Source organism: Actinia tenebrosa, unplaced genomic scaffold (assembly GCF_029948245.1).
Source record: "Actinia tenebrosa isolate PJP-AT-01 unplaced genomic scaffold, QUT_ActTen_1.0 PGA_scaffold0__85_contigs__length_37466705, whole genome shotgun sequence".
Classification (NCBI taxonomy): domain Eukaryota; kingdom Metazoa; phylum Cnidaria; class Anthozoa; order Actiniaria; family Actiniidae; genus Actinia; species Actinia tenebrosa.
Window position 1 is genome coordinate 32,665,168 of NW_028292569.1, and position 18,561 is coordinate 32,683,728.

At 38.3% G+C, this 18,561-nt stretch overlaps 1 protein-coding gene across 5 annotated transcripts in view; it reads right to left on the bottom strand.

Annotated features, from left to right (window-relative positions):
- Positions 1–18,561, bottom strand: part of LOC116297256 (uncharacterized) — a 55,159-nt gene that overhangs the window by 22,578 nt on the left and 14,020 nt on the right. For 3 of the 5 annotated variants that reach the window (XM_089024097.1, XM_089024094.1, XM_089024099.1), the window contains exons 2-8: positions 11,877–11,923; positions 10,947–11,413; positions 10,415–10,501; positions 9,405–9,491; positions 8,631–8,693; positions 2,840–2,905; positions 1,105–1,146 (exon numbers count right to left, since the gene is read on the bottom strand). In XM_089024097.1, coding sequence (XP_088880223.1) covers positions 1,105–1,146; positions 2,840–2,905; positions 8,631–8,693; positions 9,405–9,491; positions 10,415–10,501; positions 10,947–11,413; positions 11,877–11,896 — 832 coding nt within the window. In that variant the 5' untranslated portion in view covers positions 11,897–11,923. Of the gene's footprint in view, positions 1–1,104; positions 1,147–2,839; positions 2,906–8,630; positions 8,694–9,404; positions 9,492–10,414; positions 10,502–10,946; positions 11,414–11,876; positions 11,924–12,478; positions 13,164–18,561 lie in introns of those variants that run through there. The other 2 variants (XM_089024100.1, XM_089024103.1) reach the window with 2 other exon arrangements.

Consider the following 18,561-nt stretch of genomic DNA (forward strand, 5'->3'; position numbering starts at 1 on the left):
TACATCTATACACTATATACCAGATGAGTACATCCATACACTATATACCAGATGAGTACATCCATACATCCATGCACTATATACCAGATGAGTGCATCCCTACATCTATACACTATATACCAGATGAGTACATCCATACATCCATACACTATATACCAGATGAGTACATCCATACACTATATACCAGATGAGTACATCCATACATCTAAACACTATATACTATATACCAGATGAGTACATCCATACATCTATACACTATATACAAGATGAGTACATCTATACATCCATACACTATATACCAGATGAGTACATCTATACACTATATACCAGATGAGTACATCCATACACTATATACCAGATAAGTACATCCATACACTATATACCAGATGAGTACATCCATACACTATATACCAGATGAGTACATCCATACACTATATACCAGATGAGTACATCCATACATCTATACACTATATACAAGATGAGTACATCTATACATCTATACATCCATACACTATATACCAGATGAGTACATCTATACACTATATACCAGATGAGTACATCCATACACTATATACCAGATAAGTACATCCATACACTATATATCAGATAAGTACATCCATACACTATATACCAGATGAGTACATCCATACATCTAAACACTATATACTATATACCAGATGAGTACATCTATACACTATATACCAGATGAGTACATCCATACACTATATACCAGATAAGTACATCCATACACTATATATCAGATAAGTACATCCATACACTATATACCAGATGAGTACATCCATACATCTAAACACTATATACTATATACCAGATGAGTACATCCATACATCTATACACTATATACCAGATGAGTACATCCATACATCTATACACTATATACCAGATGAGTACTTCCATACATCTATACACTATATACCAGATGAGTACATCTATAGTGTGTAGACACACTATATACCAGATGAGTACATCCATACATCTATACACTATATACCAGATGAGTACATCTATAGTGTGTAGACACACTATGTACCAGATGAGTTATTTATTTATATAAAAGAAAACATGTAGAAAAGTGAAAGATACCTTTGTCACTTGCAGTTCTTGGAGTGTTGGATTGAACAGCTCCTATTAACAAAAAAACCTCATTGTTACAAAGAGAATAGTTGGTCACAATTGCTATTCTGTATGAGAATATAAAACATATTTGTAACTACTTTTTTCTAGAGCCTCAAGTTTATTATTAAACTAATTAGTGTGATACACTCACAGATGAAAATTATTTTGTGAGTCTCATTACAGTAAAGGTTAACAAATTATATATCATTTGAAAGCTTATAAACCAGAAAATATGATAATGCCTTCCCATAGAAAAACTGTATATTTTGTAAATGCTGCTAGTTTAAAATCAAATCTGGGCACTCTGCCTTTCAACGATTTAAGTTCAAAAGGTCTTATTAGTCTTATAGTACACTCAACAAAATTACTCGACTCTGATTGGTCGAGAGGAGTACAATCATAGCGTTAATCGTACTCCGTAGGAGTACCGAATTAAGTCGCTATGGCAACACGGCCAAAACAATGTCAAAACAATTATTTTCTATCATTTTGTACTTAAAAAGCATAAATAAAATTTTAAAGCCGTAAGAACTAATCTTTTTTATGCATTTCAGTTGCACGATGGACTGGAAATCGGCCACCAAATAGACAAAGATGAACGGCGTCGCTTCGCATTTTTTACTGAAATTTTGTTGAGTGAACCATAAACAAAAAATCGCACGATTTTCTCATACAATTTGGAATTAATAGACACTCGTAATGTTTTGAAAGCTCTTTAATTGTACTCGCCTAAAGGCTCGTGCAATTACAAGAACTTTCAAAACATTACTCGTGTCTATTAATTTCCAAATTGTACTCGAGATCGTGCGATTTCCTATACAAATAATAATCTTGACATGCAAATAATATTTTTGTTGATGTTTGTGGAACATTGGAAAAGACTCAGATGCATAATTTAAATACTGCTGTTTCTCAATATAAATAGTACAAACTTTGATCCCGGCTATGTTTGGTCCACCCAAACAATGGAAAGTTTTCCCAATGGAATATTGAACGTGCCGAACAACAAACTTGTATTCATAAGATTTTTTAGTAGGTTATCAATTTTTTCCTTAATGTAACTTTAAAATGCATTCAATCTTAGATAGACATTTACAATTTTCAGCAATCAGTGTCTGTTCCACGTACATGAACACATTTTAGCTTGTCCGACGTAGCAACAGTAACTAGGGAGGTAGAACAACAAATGCTGCTTTGATGTATTCTTAAAAAGTCTCACCTAAAAATTCATCTTTGAATAAAGCAGGATACACGACACCATTACTATTCATGGATAGTACACCAACAATCTTATGATTATATCTTGGAATACCAAGAATGCGGTGTGAAAACTGCATTCCTCAGCATTCCATGGCTTAAATCCATATCAAACTCAGTCAAAAAATCGAAGCTTTGCTGACTCGAATTAAAGACACGCTGAATAATATAAGTAAAGGAATTTGGAGAAACGTCTTGGTATTGTTGAGTAAATAAAAAGTTCCTGAGTGAAATTATACTCATTATTAGTGCTGAGGCCCCGTTTACAAACAAGAATAGACCTCCTTGGCTTGAGTGTAATCTCTGGTCAATTTTGTCTTGTCGAGTGGTAACACAACGCCTGATGCAACATGGTTTCTATATGCAAAAATCCAGGCAACCCAGTTTACGCTCTTAGGGCGTCTGTTTCTTTACGTAAAAGAAAACGTAGAATAGTGAAAGATACCTTCAGCATGATCCCTCTCTCTGTTGTCGATTGTAGTTCTTGTTTTTTTGGTCTTGACATCTTCCTCTAAAAACACAAAATCCCACTTTTTACAAATTACAAATAAAGAGGATGGTTTTGCTCATTTGGGAATGTCACATTTGCTATTGTGTAAACAATTATTTCAAAAAAGGTTGTTAAGTCAAAGACAATAGGCAATTAGACAGGTCAGTTTACATGTATGCCAATATTGAGATATTCAGTGTTAATCGTTTCAGACAAAGTTATTTTAAGTCCTTGATTATTCATGTTTTGATGTATGCCAATAATTCCTTTTTACACCTATTTTCAAAAAGGTTGTCAGAGTTAAGGTACCTTTGTGACCTATGTTCACTAAAATCATCATAGTGCACTCAAATTTAAATTCATCTAATGGCTACAAAAGTATACATTTGCTTGATGCTAAATAAACACAGATTTCAACCATGAGAATCATTTTTTGAACAATCTTATCAGTTTTTCAAGAGTGCAAGTTTTATAATTTTCGACCGCTCTCTTTCAAAAAGTTCCCGGAACACCGGATTTCAATCGATTTCGCTGAAACTTTGCGACCAATAAATCATCTCAAAAACAGAATTTTGATATCTTGTCTCGTTTTAAAGTTATTTCATGATTTATGAGTAAAAGAGGAAAAAATCATGTCAATCAACTTTGACAACAAATATTTCCACAACAAATGCCTTTCTGAGACCCCTATTCATTTTAAAATGACTTCTCATACTCATTAATTATTCTGGAGGTTATTTGTTTAGGATTGCAAGACTTAAGGGACAGATATGTCTCTGAACTGAATTGATTTTGATCCAGTCCAAGGACTATGTAGAACAAAATTAATTCAGTCCTTTCACAGTACTTTACAAGGTTTCAAGTAACATCATGTTACCCAAAAAATAGCCCATTGATTGGCTGGTTTACTCATGCATTATTAATGAGTATGAGAAAGGACATTCCAAAACCCAAGGACATGCAGCACGGGTCTACAAAAATTCATTTCATTTTGTTTTCAAGCTGGCTATGGCAATTTCACTGCAAGGCTGGTTATTGGACAATGTCTGACGGGAATTGGAACTTGAATGGTTAAATGTTTGCCTTGCTGGTCATTTTGATCACAAATGTTGAGCCAGCTAGAATTTAATATTCTCATCAAGGACACAAAGATTAATTGTTGAGATATTCAGTGTTGCTTATTAGTCGACGTAGTAACAATCAGGGTCAAATTACCAATCTCATACAGCCCAGGTTTCTGATTGGTTCCACTACCCAAAGTTGAAATGAATTTGTTTTCATTGCACAATTTTAATTGGTTCTCTTGTTTAACTGGTCTATTAGTGGTCCCCGTTACAGTTATTGCACTGTCAAAAGGTTTTCTTATCAACTTGTTTAATATGATAGTCGTAAAGAAAGAAAACACCATGAAGCACCATAAGCAACAAAACACCTACATATGAATAGGTGTGGAGGATTAAATGCACAAATGGATATCTTTTTTCACTGCATTCATACCCAACTCTGAAATGTTATTCCTCTTTATCTGACCCATACTAATTCAAAAAATCTGGGCCTGATACATTGCTTTTTTGGTAATGACACACAATGGTTTTGTATTTCAGATTACAATTACTTGCAATACTTTTTTATAACTTGGAAGTGTTGTTCTATTTAAACATATGTCAAGGGTTTTAAGAGCGACTGTCCAGAAATATCGAGCACGGGGCGGCCACAGTCAAAAAATAAAAGTCCTTCATTTTTGGTCTGTAGACACTATTAGATGAGTTTATGAACGTACTGGGGTCGGTTTTTCGATCTACGTAAAAAATCCGGATTTTTTTGAAAAAAACGATTTCACCCCGTGTCGGTCTAAAAATTGTTCAAGAAACGGCTGCGAATTACGCTTTCAAAAACATTCTCGCTCCAAGTGAAAACCCAAGTTACAATCAATTTTGCAACTGAATTCAAGAAAAGGGGTGTTGAACAATTGTTCCAGATGATTTTAGACGTTTTAAACTAAACTTTAGATAGAAAAAAATGCATTCTTCCAGCACAGTTATTCACAGTCTCGATTTTACCTCACATTTATAAAAGCGATTTTTCGCATGTGGCCATTCTCCAATTTTTACGAAACTCAAGCTGTACAATGTTCAAATAATAGAATAACACGAACTACAAAAATTAGTTTGGGTTTTTCCACAGGCCTTATGAAAACTTTATGCGAAGTTGGAAAAATTTGCCATGTAAATATGCAAATTAGCAGTTTGTTTACATCTCCACACCACAGATCACGGCCGCGAAAAAAGTCATCTAAAATAGTTTTAACAGCTTATTAATCCACACATTAGCCTATCTAAGGACTATCTAAGCATGATTGGCCTTTGTTATTATTTTAAACAATTATTTGTTGAAGTTAAGCCTACACTTCCGGTGTTGAAGACACTCAGCTTGCTTGCCTCGGTGGCATTCCATCGGTGCGTAGTAAACTTAGTAATCATAAATGACTGTTAACATGCTCTATAAACGTTACTATTCCTCACTAGTGGTATCCAGCTTATCACATAGTATTTTCACATACTGAGTATGCTTGAAAGTTTGCATTACTTTGTAAATAAGCAGGGATCAAACCTGTCAAAGCGGATTATGTGAGCTGATGGCGTGACAAACGACAGTTTGCGCGGAGCCGGACGTGACGTCGTTTGGTACAGTACGTTTTTTATTGCCTGAACATCTTGTGATTTTGCATAAACTAAAGAGAATCACTCGTTATCAAGACTCTCTATGAGCTTTCAATGATATTGTTCTTTTACGACAAAAAGACCCCGATTTGAATAAGGCTGCGTTCATATTGTATGGCAGAAGGGGCAGGGGCAGATGAAATCTTTAAATGACAAAACAATTCTTAAGACCACGCAAAAGTCCCCCAAAAAATAATATACCCCCCCCCCTGGCAAACTCTCGTAGCTTCTTCTAAAAATTTTGCACCCCCCCCCCATTATTTCTCTGAAAAAAGGTTTTCAACCCACCCACCCCCCTTTTTAATTGGTAAAACTTTTTCCGATCCCCCCTAAATTTCATCTGCCCCCCCCCCCCCCCCTCACAACCACTCTCTGCCATACATTATGAACGCATCCTAATGTCTCATGGAATTCAGACATCAAAGAACTAGTTTATATAATAAGTTAACTGGAATCATCAAACCACATCCCACATCGATTTGCAATCAAGTAGCTTGCGTCCCTCGTGTTGTTCGACTTAACAAAGTCAATTCTTCCATTCGTAAGATAACTTCACTCTCTTCGTTGGCCTCCCCAAGACTATTTCTATATGTGTAAGGGACTGGTCATAAAGTATGGGGGATTGGGGGGCAAAATCAGGGGATGGGTCACATAATTTTGAACTCCTTAAAAGGGGTGGGCTGTTGATAAAATTTGACAACTAAAATGGGTGGGCCTGCAATTTTGCTTCTAAACTGGTTTTGGGTCATCAGGATTTTCAGCATCATTTTATGTGGGCCACGATAAAAAACACTGATTCTATTCTGATTTTGCCCACCCCCACCCCCCCCCCCAATATTTTATGACCAGTCCCTAATCAATGGTGTAGTAGCGTCAAGCTTGCACAATTTCACGACTGAGCACTGCGCAAGTAGTCATGGCGTCGTATAGACCGTATATATTAGTCAATGTGATGCTAGCAATCCACCAACCTTCCTGAACCAACAGTAAGAAAATCACCAGTCTCTTTTAACACAGTTTTCGATCCACTTTTGCTCAAACCCCACTCTGCTTTTGGATTCCTTTTGACATCGGCTTTGTGCTGAGAAAGAGTTACAGGTACAGAACATTTCTCTGATGTCCGTTTCCAGCTGACGCCCAAACGCACGGTGATTCCGACAGATTGTAAGGCTGTCTATGTTTCTAGAGGGCTCAAAAATACATACTCTTGCGAGAATTAATTCGACCTCGGTTTCAACTTCAACTATACTAAAACATCGTTTGTCTTCGGCGATATCCCGTCTACATCTTGTCAAAGGAACGTTAGTGACAGATCTACTTCTTTCTTTTGGGTCAAACCCACAATGACCACCAATGATAGCTTGAAAAGAACATGATTCACGAGCCTCCATAACTGATGCTTACCATAATTAACAAATTTCTATACTGACTATAAACACTTTGTTAAATGCTGCTTTTATTTTTGTCTACCTGGTAATGTACAACAAATTTTTGGAATTTGATTGAAACTATCAAATTCCTGGACATTTCGGCCACACACGCGTCATGTTCAGATCACAGTTCTATCAAATCGCACTATCGACATAACATGTTATATATATATATATATATATACTTTAAAACGTATTTTCTTTTTTCTCATAGTCTTATATCAGATTTACGCTTCCACGAAACCAGGCGAGTCTATCATACATTCGATCTATTGTACAGCCATGAAGCTAGTGGGGTAGGGGAGGGGGAATTGTATATCAGGCTACAACTGCACTCATTATACATGTAACCAATTTTAAACATGACTTCGATCAAGCAAGAAAACATATGACAGCTAAAAAAAACAAATCTTGATAATGAGTGATTCTCTTTAGTTTATGCCAAATCACAAGATGTTCAGGCAATAAAAAATGTACTGTACCAAACGACGTCACGTCCGGCTCCGCGCAAACTCGTTTGTCACGCCATCAGCTCACATAATCCGCTTTGACAGGTTTGATCCCTGCTTATTTACAAAGTAATGCAAACTTTCAAGCATACTCAGTATGTGAAAATACTATGTGATAAGCTGGATACCACTAGTGAGGAATAGTAACGTTTATAGAGCATGTTAACAGTCATTTATGATTACTAAGTTTACTACGCACCGATGGAATGCCACCGAGGCAAGCAAGCTGAGTGTCTTCAACACCGGAAGTGTAGGCTTAACTTCAACAAATAATTGTTTAAAATAATAACAAAGGCCAATCATGCTTAGATAGTCCTTAGATAGGCTAATGTGTGGATTAATAAGCTGTTAAAACTATTTTAGATGACTTTTTTCGCGGCCGTGATCTGTGGTGTGGAGATGTAAACAAACTGCTAATTTGCATATTTACATGGCAAATTTTTCCAACTTCGCATAAAGTTTTCATAAGGCCTGTGGAAAAACCCAAACTAATTTTTGTAGTTCGTGTTATTCTATTATTTGAACATTGTACAGCTTGAGTTTTGTAAAAATTGGAGAATGGCCACATGCGAAAAATCGCTTTTATAAATGTGAGGTAAAATCGAGACTGTGAATAACTGTGCTGGAAGAATGCATTTTTTTCTATCTAAAGTTTAGTTTAAAACGTCTAAAATCATCTGGAACAATTGTTCAACACCCCTTTTCTTGAATTCAGTTGCAAAATTGATTGTAACTTGGGTTTTCACTTGGAGCGAGAATGTTTTTGAAAGCGTAATTCGCAGCCGTTTCTTGAACAATTTTTAGACCGACACGGGGTGAAATCGTTTTTTTCAAAAAAATCCGGATTTTTTACGTAGATCGAAAAACCGACCCCAGTACGTTCATAAACTCATCAAACAGTGTCTACAGACCAAAAATGAAGGACTTTTATTTTTTTGATTGTGGCCACAAATTTTCGATTTTGCTCGATATTTCTGGACAGTCGCTCTTAAGAATTTACTGGAAAGTGCTGTGTAAAAAAATTAATTAAAATTATACTATTATGAACTGCAGTTTAACTAATCCAACTCAAATTCAGAAAACCAACCTGGCTGGACATCAGCTGATGAACTCTTCTGACCTTGTTGCCCTTGACTCAACACTTGATCAACTGTTAAGAATGACAGGAAAAACACTGATATTAATTATGCTAATTACATACAATATAACCTGACTGGACCATTACAGTCACCATACCATCCACTTCATGTCATATACATGTCCTACCACTCTAACTGACATCTTACACACCATAACCTGACTGGACCATTACAGTCACCATACCATCCACTTCATGACATATACATAATAAGAATATAATGATAATAATATAATACAATAATGAGAATATAATGAATTAAACTTAGATTATGAGAAAATAACATCAGTCGATAGTATAAATTAAAAATATTTATTAGCTTTTTAATATTTTGTATATATCATAAGACTTTTTAGATCACTCTTTTATATTTTATAACTTTACATTTTTCTTATCTTATTGTATTTAATTTATCTTTTTATATCAACACAACATGTCCTATCACTCTAACTGACACTCTAACTAGCTCCCCCTTTTCTCTCTATATTTCCCCTCTTTTTAACCAGCTCCCCTAGACATAAATAATGATTGGCCCATAAGGTAATGTTAATTACTAGAGTGCAAACAATATAACCGTGAAACTTTAGTAATACTAAATAGCACAATGTCATGCAAATTCCATTGTTTTCTATTGTTTAAGTAGCACTATTTTGTACTATTTAGTAATTAGTGTTTCACGGATTAATTGTTTGCACTCTAGGTAGGTAAAATATTTTGTCTTACTTTTTCTTTCAATGTTTCTTGCAGCTTCTGATTGTGTCTCATGCTGCTTTTCCACTGTCTGCTGTAATTGCTCTATTCTGTTGATTACTATTGCAAAAAAGTTAAATAGTAAATTCAGAATTTTTAAAATATATTAAATACAAATTTATTATTATTTGAGGGTTTCACTTTTAGGTGTTACCCTCTTGAAATAAAGACTTTGCTTCACTTAATTAATTTTCATGAGTTTGAAAAATATTCGTCTTCATTAAAAATGAGGAATTTTGGCCAGTAATCTCTCCATTAGCAATATTTTTTGGCAAATCATTGCTCATCTTCTTTGTTGCTCCATACTATACACTTTGCTATGGTCACCTCATTACCGCTGTACAAGTGGTACTTGTACCTACATGGCAGTGTAGGTGTCTTTGCACCATGCAGTCTCAGTATTGATGATGAGTTTAAATATAACCATGATAACTGCCCGGGGGGGGGGGGGGGGGGTACTCCCCTATATTTGCTATACGGGGATGTGCCACTCTATAGGGTATGGTTTTTTGGCTTTTGGGTCTGGGGTAGGGTATCATTTTTTGACATTTTGTCTGGGATAGGGTATCATTTTTGTCTGGGATAGGGTTAACGATTTGGTCATTTTTGTCTGGCTAATAGGCTCAATTTTGCAAGCACAAAAACAATAAAAACGTTAGTAAATATTGATTGCAATCTATTAAGTAACCGTCTTTTAGTCTGGGATAGGGTGTACAATTCTTAGCCTTAGTCTGGGGTAGGGTATGTAAATTCAAAATTTTAGGTCTGGGATAGGGTCAGGGTTTTGAGGTCCTGGTGGCACACCCCTACCCAAGTTGGGGAGGTAGTACCCCCCGCCCCCCGGGGATAACTGCTTGGTATCTTACACACTTATTTTCATTCTTACTCTCAGTCAAGCCTATACTATCTCAGCTTTTTATAAATCGAAAAATATTTGTTGTTCAACAAGATCTTTAAGAAAACTTAACATGGTGTTAACTCACTTGTGTCAACAGAATCTTTTACTTCTTTCTCTTGTTTAACACACTGTTTCAGCATTGGGTACAACACATCCAATGGCTTTTTCACATCTGTATTTAACAATATCAAGAACGAACGTTGTCAGTAACATTATATAGTATACTTAAAACTCTTATTTATCAACAATAATGCAGTAACTGTCATCTAAATATACGTGTATTCCATAAAAAGCTTTTGACATAATATAAATCTAGATTCAAATATCCTCAGATTAAAAATCTTTTGTAAGTAAGAGAGAGTGAGTGAATGTAGTGTTGGTGATGTGTCCACTAAGTGTTGGTGAAGCATTGGTCGACCATTGGCAAACGTACATCAGTCAGCCAAATATTGACTGACATGTGTTGGCTGGTCATTAACTGTTACATGATTATCATACATCGTAGTGATATATATTGCCACTTTTAATGTACAGATACTTTCATCAAACAAAACACATTAACAAAACTGTTATAATATATTGATATCTATAATACAGCATGACTGAGGACTACATACCATCTTGTACACACTTGAAGTCAGCCTTAGACGCATTGAACAGTGCTAATGCATTGCAGGCGTCTGTCCATGCTGTATGGAATAATGCATTAGGTATTGCTGCATCAGTAGCATGTCCTATTAGTTCGTTACGGATTTTTTTAAGATCATCTAACGCTTTACTTTCAGGACTGGAAGGCAGCACAAATTTCAAAGATGAATATTGCAGCACTGAGGTGAGAAGTGAGAAGTCCCAGTGGTTTGTGTTTCCTGAGTTAAACTTTGTCTCTTCATCTATGCCGTTGAATGTCAGCCTCCGTTCTCTGTTTTTCATTTCTGCTGCATCTTGTGGTGTGTCATTCCAAGGGGGTGGTACTGTACCAGGTCTAACACCCTGATAAACTAATGGCCACTGTGTCTTGAAATACTCTCTTAACTTTTGGTTCCCAACACGGAACAACAGAAGAGTCAAGCTGAAGTAATTATCTCTGCAAAACACCAAATTGAAAAAATAAATATTAGCAGTCTGAAAAATGGGGTTTTTCAGCACCATTTGCAATAAGTTTTATGATTATTTTAAAAAAATACATAGGATTATAAAATGACAATAGATTGGTCTTCCAAATAATCAAACAAGCCTCAAAAATCAATCAAAAAAGGATGACAAGTTGCTCCAATTCTTCCTCACAGATGCTTTTAATGCAGATTGTTTTAACACAAAAACCAGAATATGTGTACAATAATTTAATGCAATAAACAAATAATAACTTAACTAGAACTAATTATTTAATAAAATTTGCTTGTAATATAATATAATTTACTTCAAGAAGGTAGGAAGTGTTTGCTTAGTCTCTTGAGCCAGATGCTCACTCGTAAGCCCTTGATACCCAGCAGGTCATATTGGAATTCAGAACTTGATTTTTGCCAAATGAGGAATGAAAATTCACCCACCTTTCTTCTTTGCTGGCCATGATACATCAAGGGTTAATATACCAGATCTAAAAGAGTAAACAGAGAAAATCTGTGACACATTTCTCCTGATAATAATATTAATAACTTTAATACTTATAACGCACATTTTTTCTTGACGAAATGATCAATTGAGCAAATAAAATGACATGTATCTAGATAAAACGCAAATTTTCAAAAAACTAAAATCCAATATTCCGCATAATGATGAAAATCAAATAATTATTAAAATATTATTGATTGTCAATATATGTAAATAAATAGTATATATATGCATATAATGTAAATATATATTATATATATATATCTATATAATGTAAATAAATATAAATATCTATATACAATGTTAAATATTATAAAACTGTGGTATTCGATAGAGTCAGTGATAAGTTCATCAAAATGCTAAACGATGAAAATGTGCCTTTAAATGTTTTTTCAAATTATCAATGTTATGAATGTTCCTGATTTCGGCCGGGAGAGAATTCCATAATTTTGGTGATTTTGTTAGTGGTGTAGCTAGCAATACTGCATTGTTGGATCGAAATCTGTATTTAGATCTGACCTGTACCAGTTTTGATACGTACAAGGGAGCCATGTCATGCAATGCTTTAAAAGTAATTAGGATGATATCGAATTGTACTCTGTAGGTGACAGGCAGCCAGTGCAACTCTTTTAACAAAGGTGTGATGTGGCTACATTTTGATGTCCTAAATACGACACATGAGCATCCTTTCTTGGAAGTCTTGTTTATGATTGCTTTGACATCATACTTGGTAAATTCTTTGAAGTGGTGAAGTGGTGTAGCATTGTCAATGATGTCATCTGGATGCTCTGTAGTGTCTACGTTGTCTTGCGTGAAGTGTTTGTAGATGCCATTAACTTTTTGAACAAAGTAGTTCCTGATATTATTGGCTGCATCTTCAGAATCTGTGCTAGCGGGCGGTGATAAAGTTTAAGAGTCAGAGAGCAAGTAGTTCACAGTTTTGAAGAGCTCATGCTGATCATGGCAGTTTTCATTTACAAGGTCGGTCAGGTGAAGAGATCTGGCTTTATTCATGAGCATCATAGTAGCGTAGTTCTTTGCCTTTTTAAATTCGGCTAGATGGTCGGCCTGTTTGATAGAGCATGATTTTCGCTCAGCACGTCGTCTGGCAACGATCACTGTTCGGATTTTACTGTTGAACCAGGATAGGTGGGGTTTGTCGATGACGACTTTGGAGCATGAGAGAAGAGTTGTACTTGTCAGTAATGAGGTCGAGATCAATAGTCAATAGTCAATAGTAGAATCCTGAGTAAGCTTGGCAAGTAGTATAGGGAATGGGGGTTCCAGCGCAATCTCAACGCGGGCAAGACCCGCGTCAAAAATCCACCTACGGAAACAACCCCACTCCAAGTGTGGTTGGGGGCAACAGCGCAAATATGTTAGTCTATATATGGAGTGCGAAGAATGTAAGAGAACTTTTAAGAAAGAAGCGGATTTGAAAAAGCATTTGAAAATGAAGACGAAGTGTATGAGCAGTTATGATTGTGGATGTGGTAAGAAGTTTGAGACTAAGGTTAAATTGTTTTGGCATTGTCAGGACTGTGAGTACGACTACGACGACCTAAAAAGTGCTTGGTATTAGGTATAAAATATTTCCTATTATATAGATGGAATCCCAAAGCAACTTCAGCACGGTGCCAATACCCGGTAACGGTGAGATTGACGTTAGACAGTTTTGGCGTCAGTCAGAAAGGAAGGTTAAAAGGACTCTCCGAAAAGGTATAGAAGAATTAGGAGCCCTGAAAGCGAGCATAATGGTAGAAGTAAGTTTATCAAAAGACGAGGTAATGACGACAGCAATGTTGCGATCAAAGTCGTTAGTGATATTAGAATCCACGAATCTGGATAGGTCACTCAGTGAAGCCTTAGAAGCAATAATGGAGTCGCTGTCTAACTACACGAAAGAAGGATCGGGTTGGACAGTAGAGGAGGTTGAAGGAATAGAGATAAGTATAGCCAGGTACGTACCCATACGAGGGGGAAGTTACGTACCGCTACCAACGTGGGTAGAAAGGAAGAAGGCTATTGTAAACGTGAAGAATGAAGACAATCGATGCTTTATGTGGGCAATCAGGTCTGCACTGTATCCAGCAGAGAAGGATCCCTGTAGGACAAGTAAGTATCCCACAGATGATTTAGAGTGGGATGGTGTGGAATTTCCCATGCAGTTGATAGACATCCCCATATTTGAGGAAATAAACGATCTAGCAATTAACGTTTACGGAGTCAGAGAGCAGACGATAGTACCGTTAGTTCTGTCAAAAAGTAAAGGAGAGCGCGTACATTTATTCTACCACGGCGGACACTACTCATGGGTTAAACACATTAGCAGACTATTCTACAGACATACTAAGCACAAAGGCAAAAAGTACTTCTGTGACTGCTGCTTGCTGTCATTTACATCCTTAAATGCCCTAAAGAAACACGATGAGATCTGCCGCGGAGTCGAAGAAGTGGCGCAACGGATCCAGATACCCACCAACAAAGAGCTTTCATACGCAGACCATCAAAAGCAGATGCAAGTGCCTTACGTGATATATGCAGACTTCGAAGCGTTGATAACTAAGGAAGAGCAGAAACGTGGTGCCACGAATAAGGTAGGATTACACGAGATCTGCTCCTTTGGTTACATAGTAGTCAGATCAGACGGTAAAGCAAACCCTCCTGTGATTTACCGAGGTAAGAACGCAGCTAATGAGTTTCTAGAAGCATTGCGAGAAGAGGAGGGGGAGATTAGAGAACAATTAAGACGTCCAAAGAAGATGGAATTTACCAAAGAGAACCAGGAGGCTTTTAACAAGGCAAGAAAATGCCACATTTGCCAACATACGCTTCTTCAGTTTGGAAGACGAGCCAAGAAAGCGTGGGATGAAGATGGAAAGTATTTAGGAGAAGCTCATTTTAAATGCGGGAAGTATGCTAAGAAGGGTGAGAAGCCGGGAAAGCCCTCCACGCACTGCATTCACTGCCACAAAGCATTTGTTGAGGATTTCTATGTGGATAAGGTTAGGGATCACTGCCACATCACGGGTAAATACAGAGGAGCGGCTCATTGGAAATGCAATATAAACTTCAAAGTAAATCCAGACATGGAGATTCCGGTGTTCTTTCACAACCTCCGCGGTTACGACTCCCATTTGCTACTACAAGGAACAGACGGCTCCGACGTCAAATGCATACCCAACAACAAAGAGCGCTACATGTCCGTAACTGTGGGTAAGCTAAAGTTCTTAGATTCGCAGCAGTTTATGGCGGACTCCTTAGCAAACCTCGTAAAGTATAACACCAACTTTCCCATTTCCAGTCAATACGGCGCGGAAAGGAAAGGAGTCTACCCATACGAATACATGGACTCCTGGGATCGATTCAAAGAACCCCTACCACCCAAAGATCGCTTCTACAGCACCCTAAACGAGTCTGGTATAAAGGATGAGGAGTACCAGCATGCGTTAGACGTGTGGGAAAAGTACTCCTGTGAGAACATGGGTGACTACCACGACATCTACCTAAGGTCTGACGTAGTGCTGCTCGCAGATGTTTTCCAAAGCTTCAGAAAGATGGCTATGGAATATTACGGATTGGATCCCGCTAATTTCTACACGGCTCCTGGGCTCAGCTGGAGTGCTTTGTTAAAGAAAACAAATGCGCAGTTGGATCTCCTAACGGAGTACGACATGTATCGGTTTATGGAAGACGGTATTCGTGGCGGCGTATGCGGACCCAGCCGACGTTACGCCCGCGCAAACAACCCCTTAGTAGAGCACGACCCAGAGAAACCAACCACATACATTTACTACCTGGATGCGAATAACCTTTATGGTTGGGCAATGTCACAGTACCTACCTGTGAGAGACTTCGAATGGGATCCAGTGAAGCCGATAGACTTCTACATGCAGGTAGGAAAGGAGGAAGACAAGGGCTACGTTTTAGAAGTGGATCTGGAGTACCCAGAGCGCCTGCACGACGAACACAATGAGTTCCCCTTAGCACCAGAAGCGATAGAGATACCATTTAAGCAGCTAAGTCCGCTGCAAAAGCAAATGTGCCCTGGTTACAAACCGTACAGGAAACTAACTATGAACCTGATGGATAAGAAGAAGTATGTGGTACATTACCGCAACCTGCAGTTCTACGTGCGACACGGAATGCGCGTAGAGAAGATCCACAGAGTCCTAAAATTCACGCAGGAACCCTGGATGCGCCCCTACATTGACTTTAACACGCAAAAGCGTACCGCAGCGAAAAATGACTTCGAGAAAAACCTCTTCAAACTGATGAACAACAGCGTGTTCGGAAAGACAATGGAGAACATCCGCAAGCGCGTAAGCGTAAAAATAGTCAGCACCAAAGAGGAAGCAGAAGCATACGTGTCACAGCCAGGCTTCGTTAGATACGTAGAAATGCTGAACTTCTACGTGATTCACATGAAAAAGGCAAACCTCTTACTAAACAAGCCCGTTTACACAGGCTTTACGGTGCTGGATCTATCGAAGCTGCTCATGTACGAGTTCTACTACGATAAGCTTAAGCCAAAGTACGGAGACCGCTGTCGCCTCCTGTACACAGACACCGACTCCCTAATTCTAGAAGTGCAAACGGAAGACGTTTACAAAGACTGCCTCCCCGACATAGACGAGTACGACACCAGCGGTTACCCGAAGGAGCACTTCCTTTACTCTGCGAAGAATAAGAAGGTAATTGGGAAGATGAAAGACGAAATGTTAGGAAAACCCATAGTAGAGTACGTGGGTCTGAAACCAAAGATGTACAGCGTGCTAAAGTTAGACGGCGTAGAAAAGAAAGCTAAAGGCGTAAAAAAGTACGTGGTTAAGAAGGACATTACGCACGAGTCCTACCTCAACGTATTACAAACACGCAAGGAACAGCGGCATAAGATGAACAGCCTGCGCAGCTATGGTCATCAGATACATAACGTCACGCAGGAGAAGGTGTCACTGTCTGCATTTGACGGTAAGCGATGGATGTGTGATGACGGAGTGCATACGATAGCATTCGGACATCACACGATAAGCAGTTCTTCCATGACGAACCCACGAGTGGGGCCATCATGAAGATAATACAAGATGGGCTGACCCTTCTTAGCTATCGCACTTCGGATCTGGTAAGTTTCCAAAGACCAATTAGGATCCGTAGCTCTTTTGGATCCTCCTTCTAATTCACCCGGCTCATAGAGATATCGAACCGTGACATTACCTAATTTCTTTTCATGGGGGAAGACCGCCCTCGAACTTCTGACGAAGGACTTGTGTTCCACGTGTTTCTTTTTTATGGCATCCTTGGGTTTTATCCCCGTAGCCCTGGCCGCCTCGTTGTTCAAAGCCGCGACGACCTGGGGGAGCCTCTGAGTCCATTCCCTGTTGCGTTTGGACGGATCTTCCAGCTCTTTCCAATACTGGTACCCAAAGAGACGCTCGGCCAAGGTTTTATTAAATCTTTCGACGATGCTCTGACCCCTGTGGTACTCAGCTTTAGCTCTCCTAATCTTAGTGCTGTGGTCTTTCAGGGTCTTGGTAACCACGCCCATAAACTCCGTCCCCGCATCCACTTGCAGCAGCTTAGGCCATTTCAAGACGCGCTTATAAATCCTACCTAGGGCTTCTGCGACTTCCCCAGAATCCTTGCTGGTTATAGGTTCGGCGTCCTTATATCTGCTTGCGATATCAACTACGGTCAAAGCGTACCTATAGGTCTTCTTTCTCACCTTATCGTGCGGCAAGAAAAGCAAATCCGCCTGATGAACTTCATTGGGGGTATTTACGGTGAAGCTGGGCCTGGGAATGTACTTAGGCACGGGAAGATAAACCTGCCAGAGGGTTTGTTTTTTCAACCAGTTCTTAGCCGTTTCGTCTGATACCCTGGCCGCGGTCGCGAGTTTCTTGATAGCTGACGCTCCTCTCCAATAGCCTTCCGGCCCATAGTAAATCCTTTTAAGTTTGTCCTCTACGCGGCCCATTATATGAATTCCAAAACAAGATTGATCTTACGTCCGTTAAAATCCACCGTCTTTCCGTCCACTTTAATGGTGATGTTTATGCTTTCTACCAAATTAGACAAGTCATAGCTCAAAGAAATGGGAGTGTATTCTACTGGGTCAAATGGATTACCTTTGGGCAGAAACTTGGACATAAGAGAAGACTTTTCTCCATTGTTGTAACTATGAACTAAATCGCAATAGACTTCGTAAGAGGATGCGACTTTCCATTTTACGTCATATGTACTGCCGCTATTTATCGTGGTACTAGTAAGGCCCAGGAGTTCTACCAATGAACTGTCTTTTAGATTGGCACTCCCACTATTTTTCTTGAATTTCATTTCATGGGGTAATCCTGTGGTAAGAGTATATCCATGCTTCGCTAGCTCCTTAGCCAGTGTTATTGGGGTGTAATGGGAATCTGGTATTTTTGGTTTGGTGCCGGAAGTTCCGATGACAAAGCCATTAATTAAATTATACCAAGAATTGTACAAAGAGCAACTAACCAGCCGAACCTTATAGGCTTTAATGGGGGGATTCAAATAAGTGGTAAAGTTATTCTTGTCGCTTTCCAAAAAGACGATCATTATATTAGATACGCCAAAGCCACGCCTCCGGCCAGCCCTGCGACT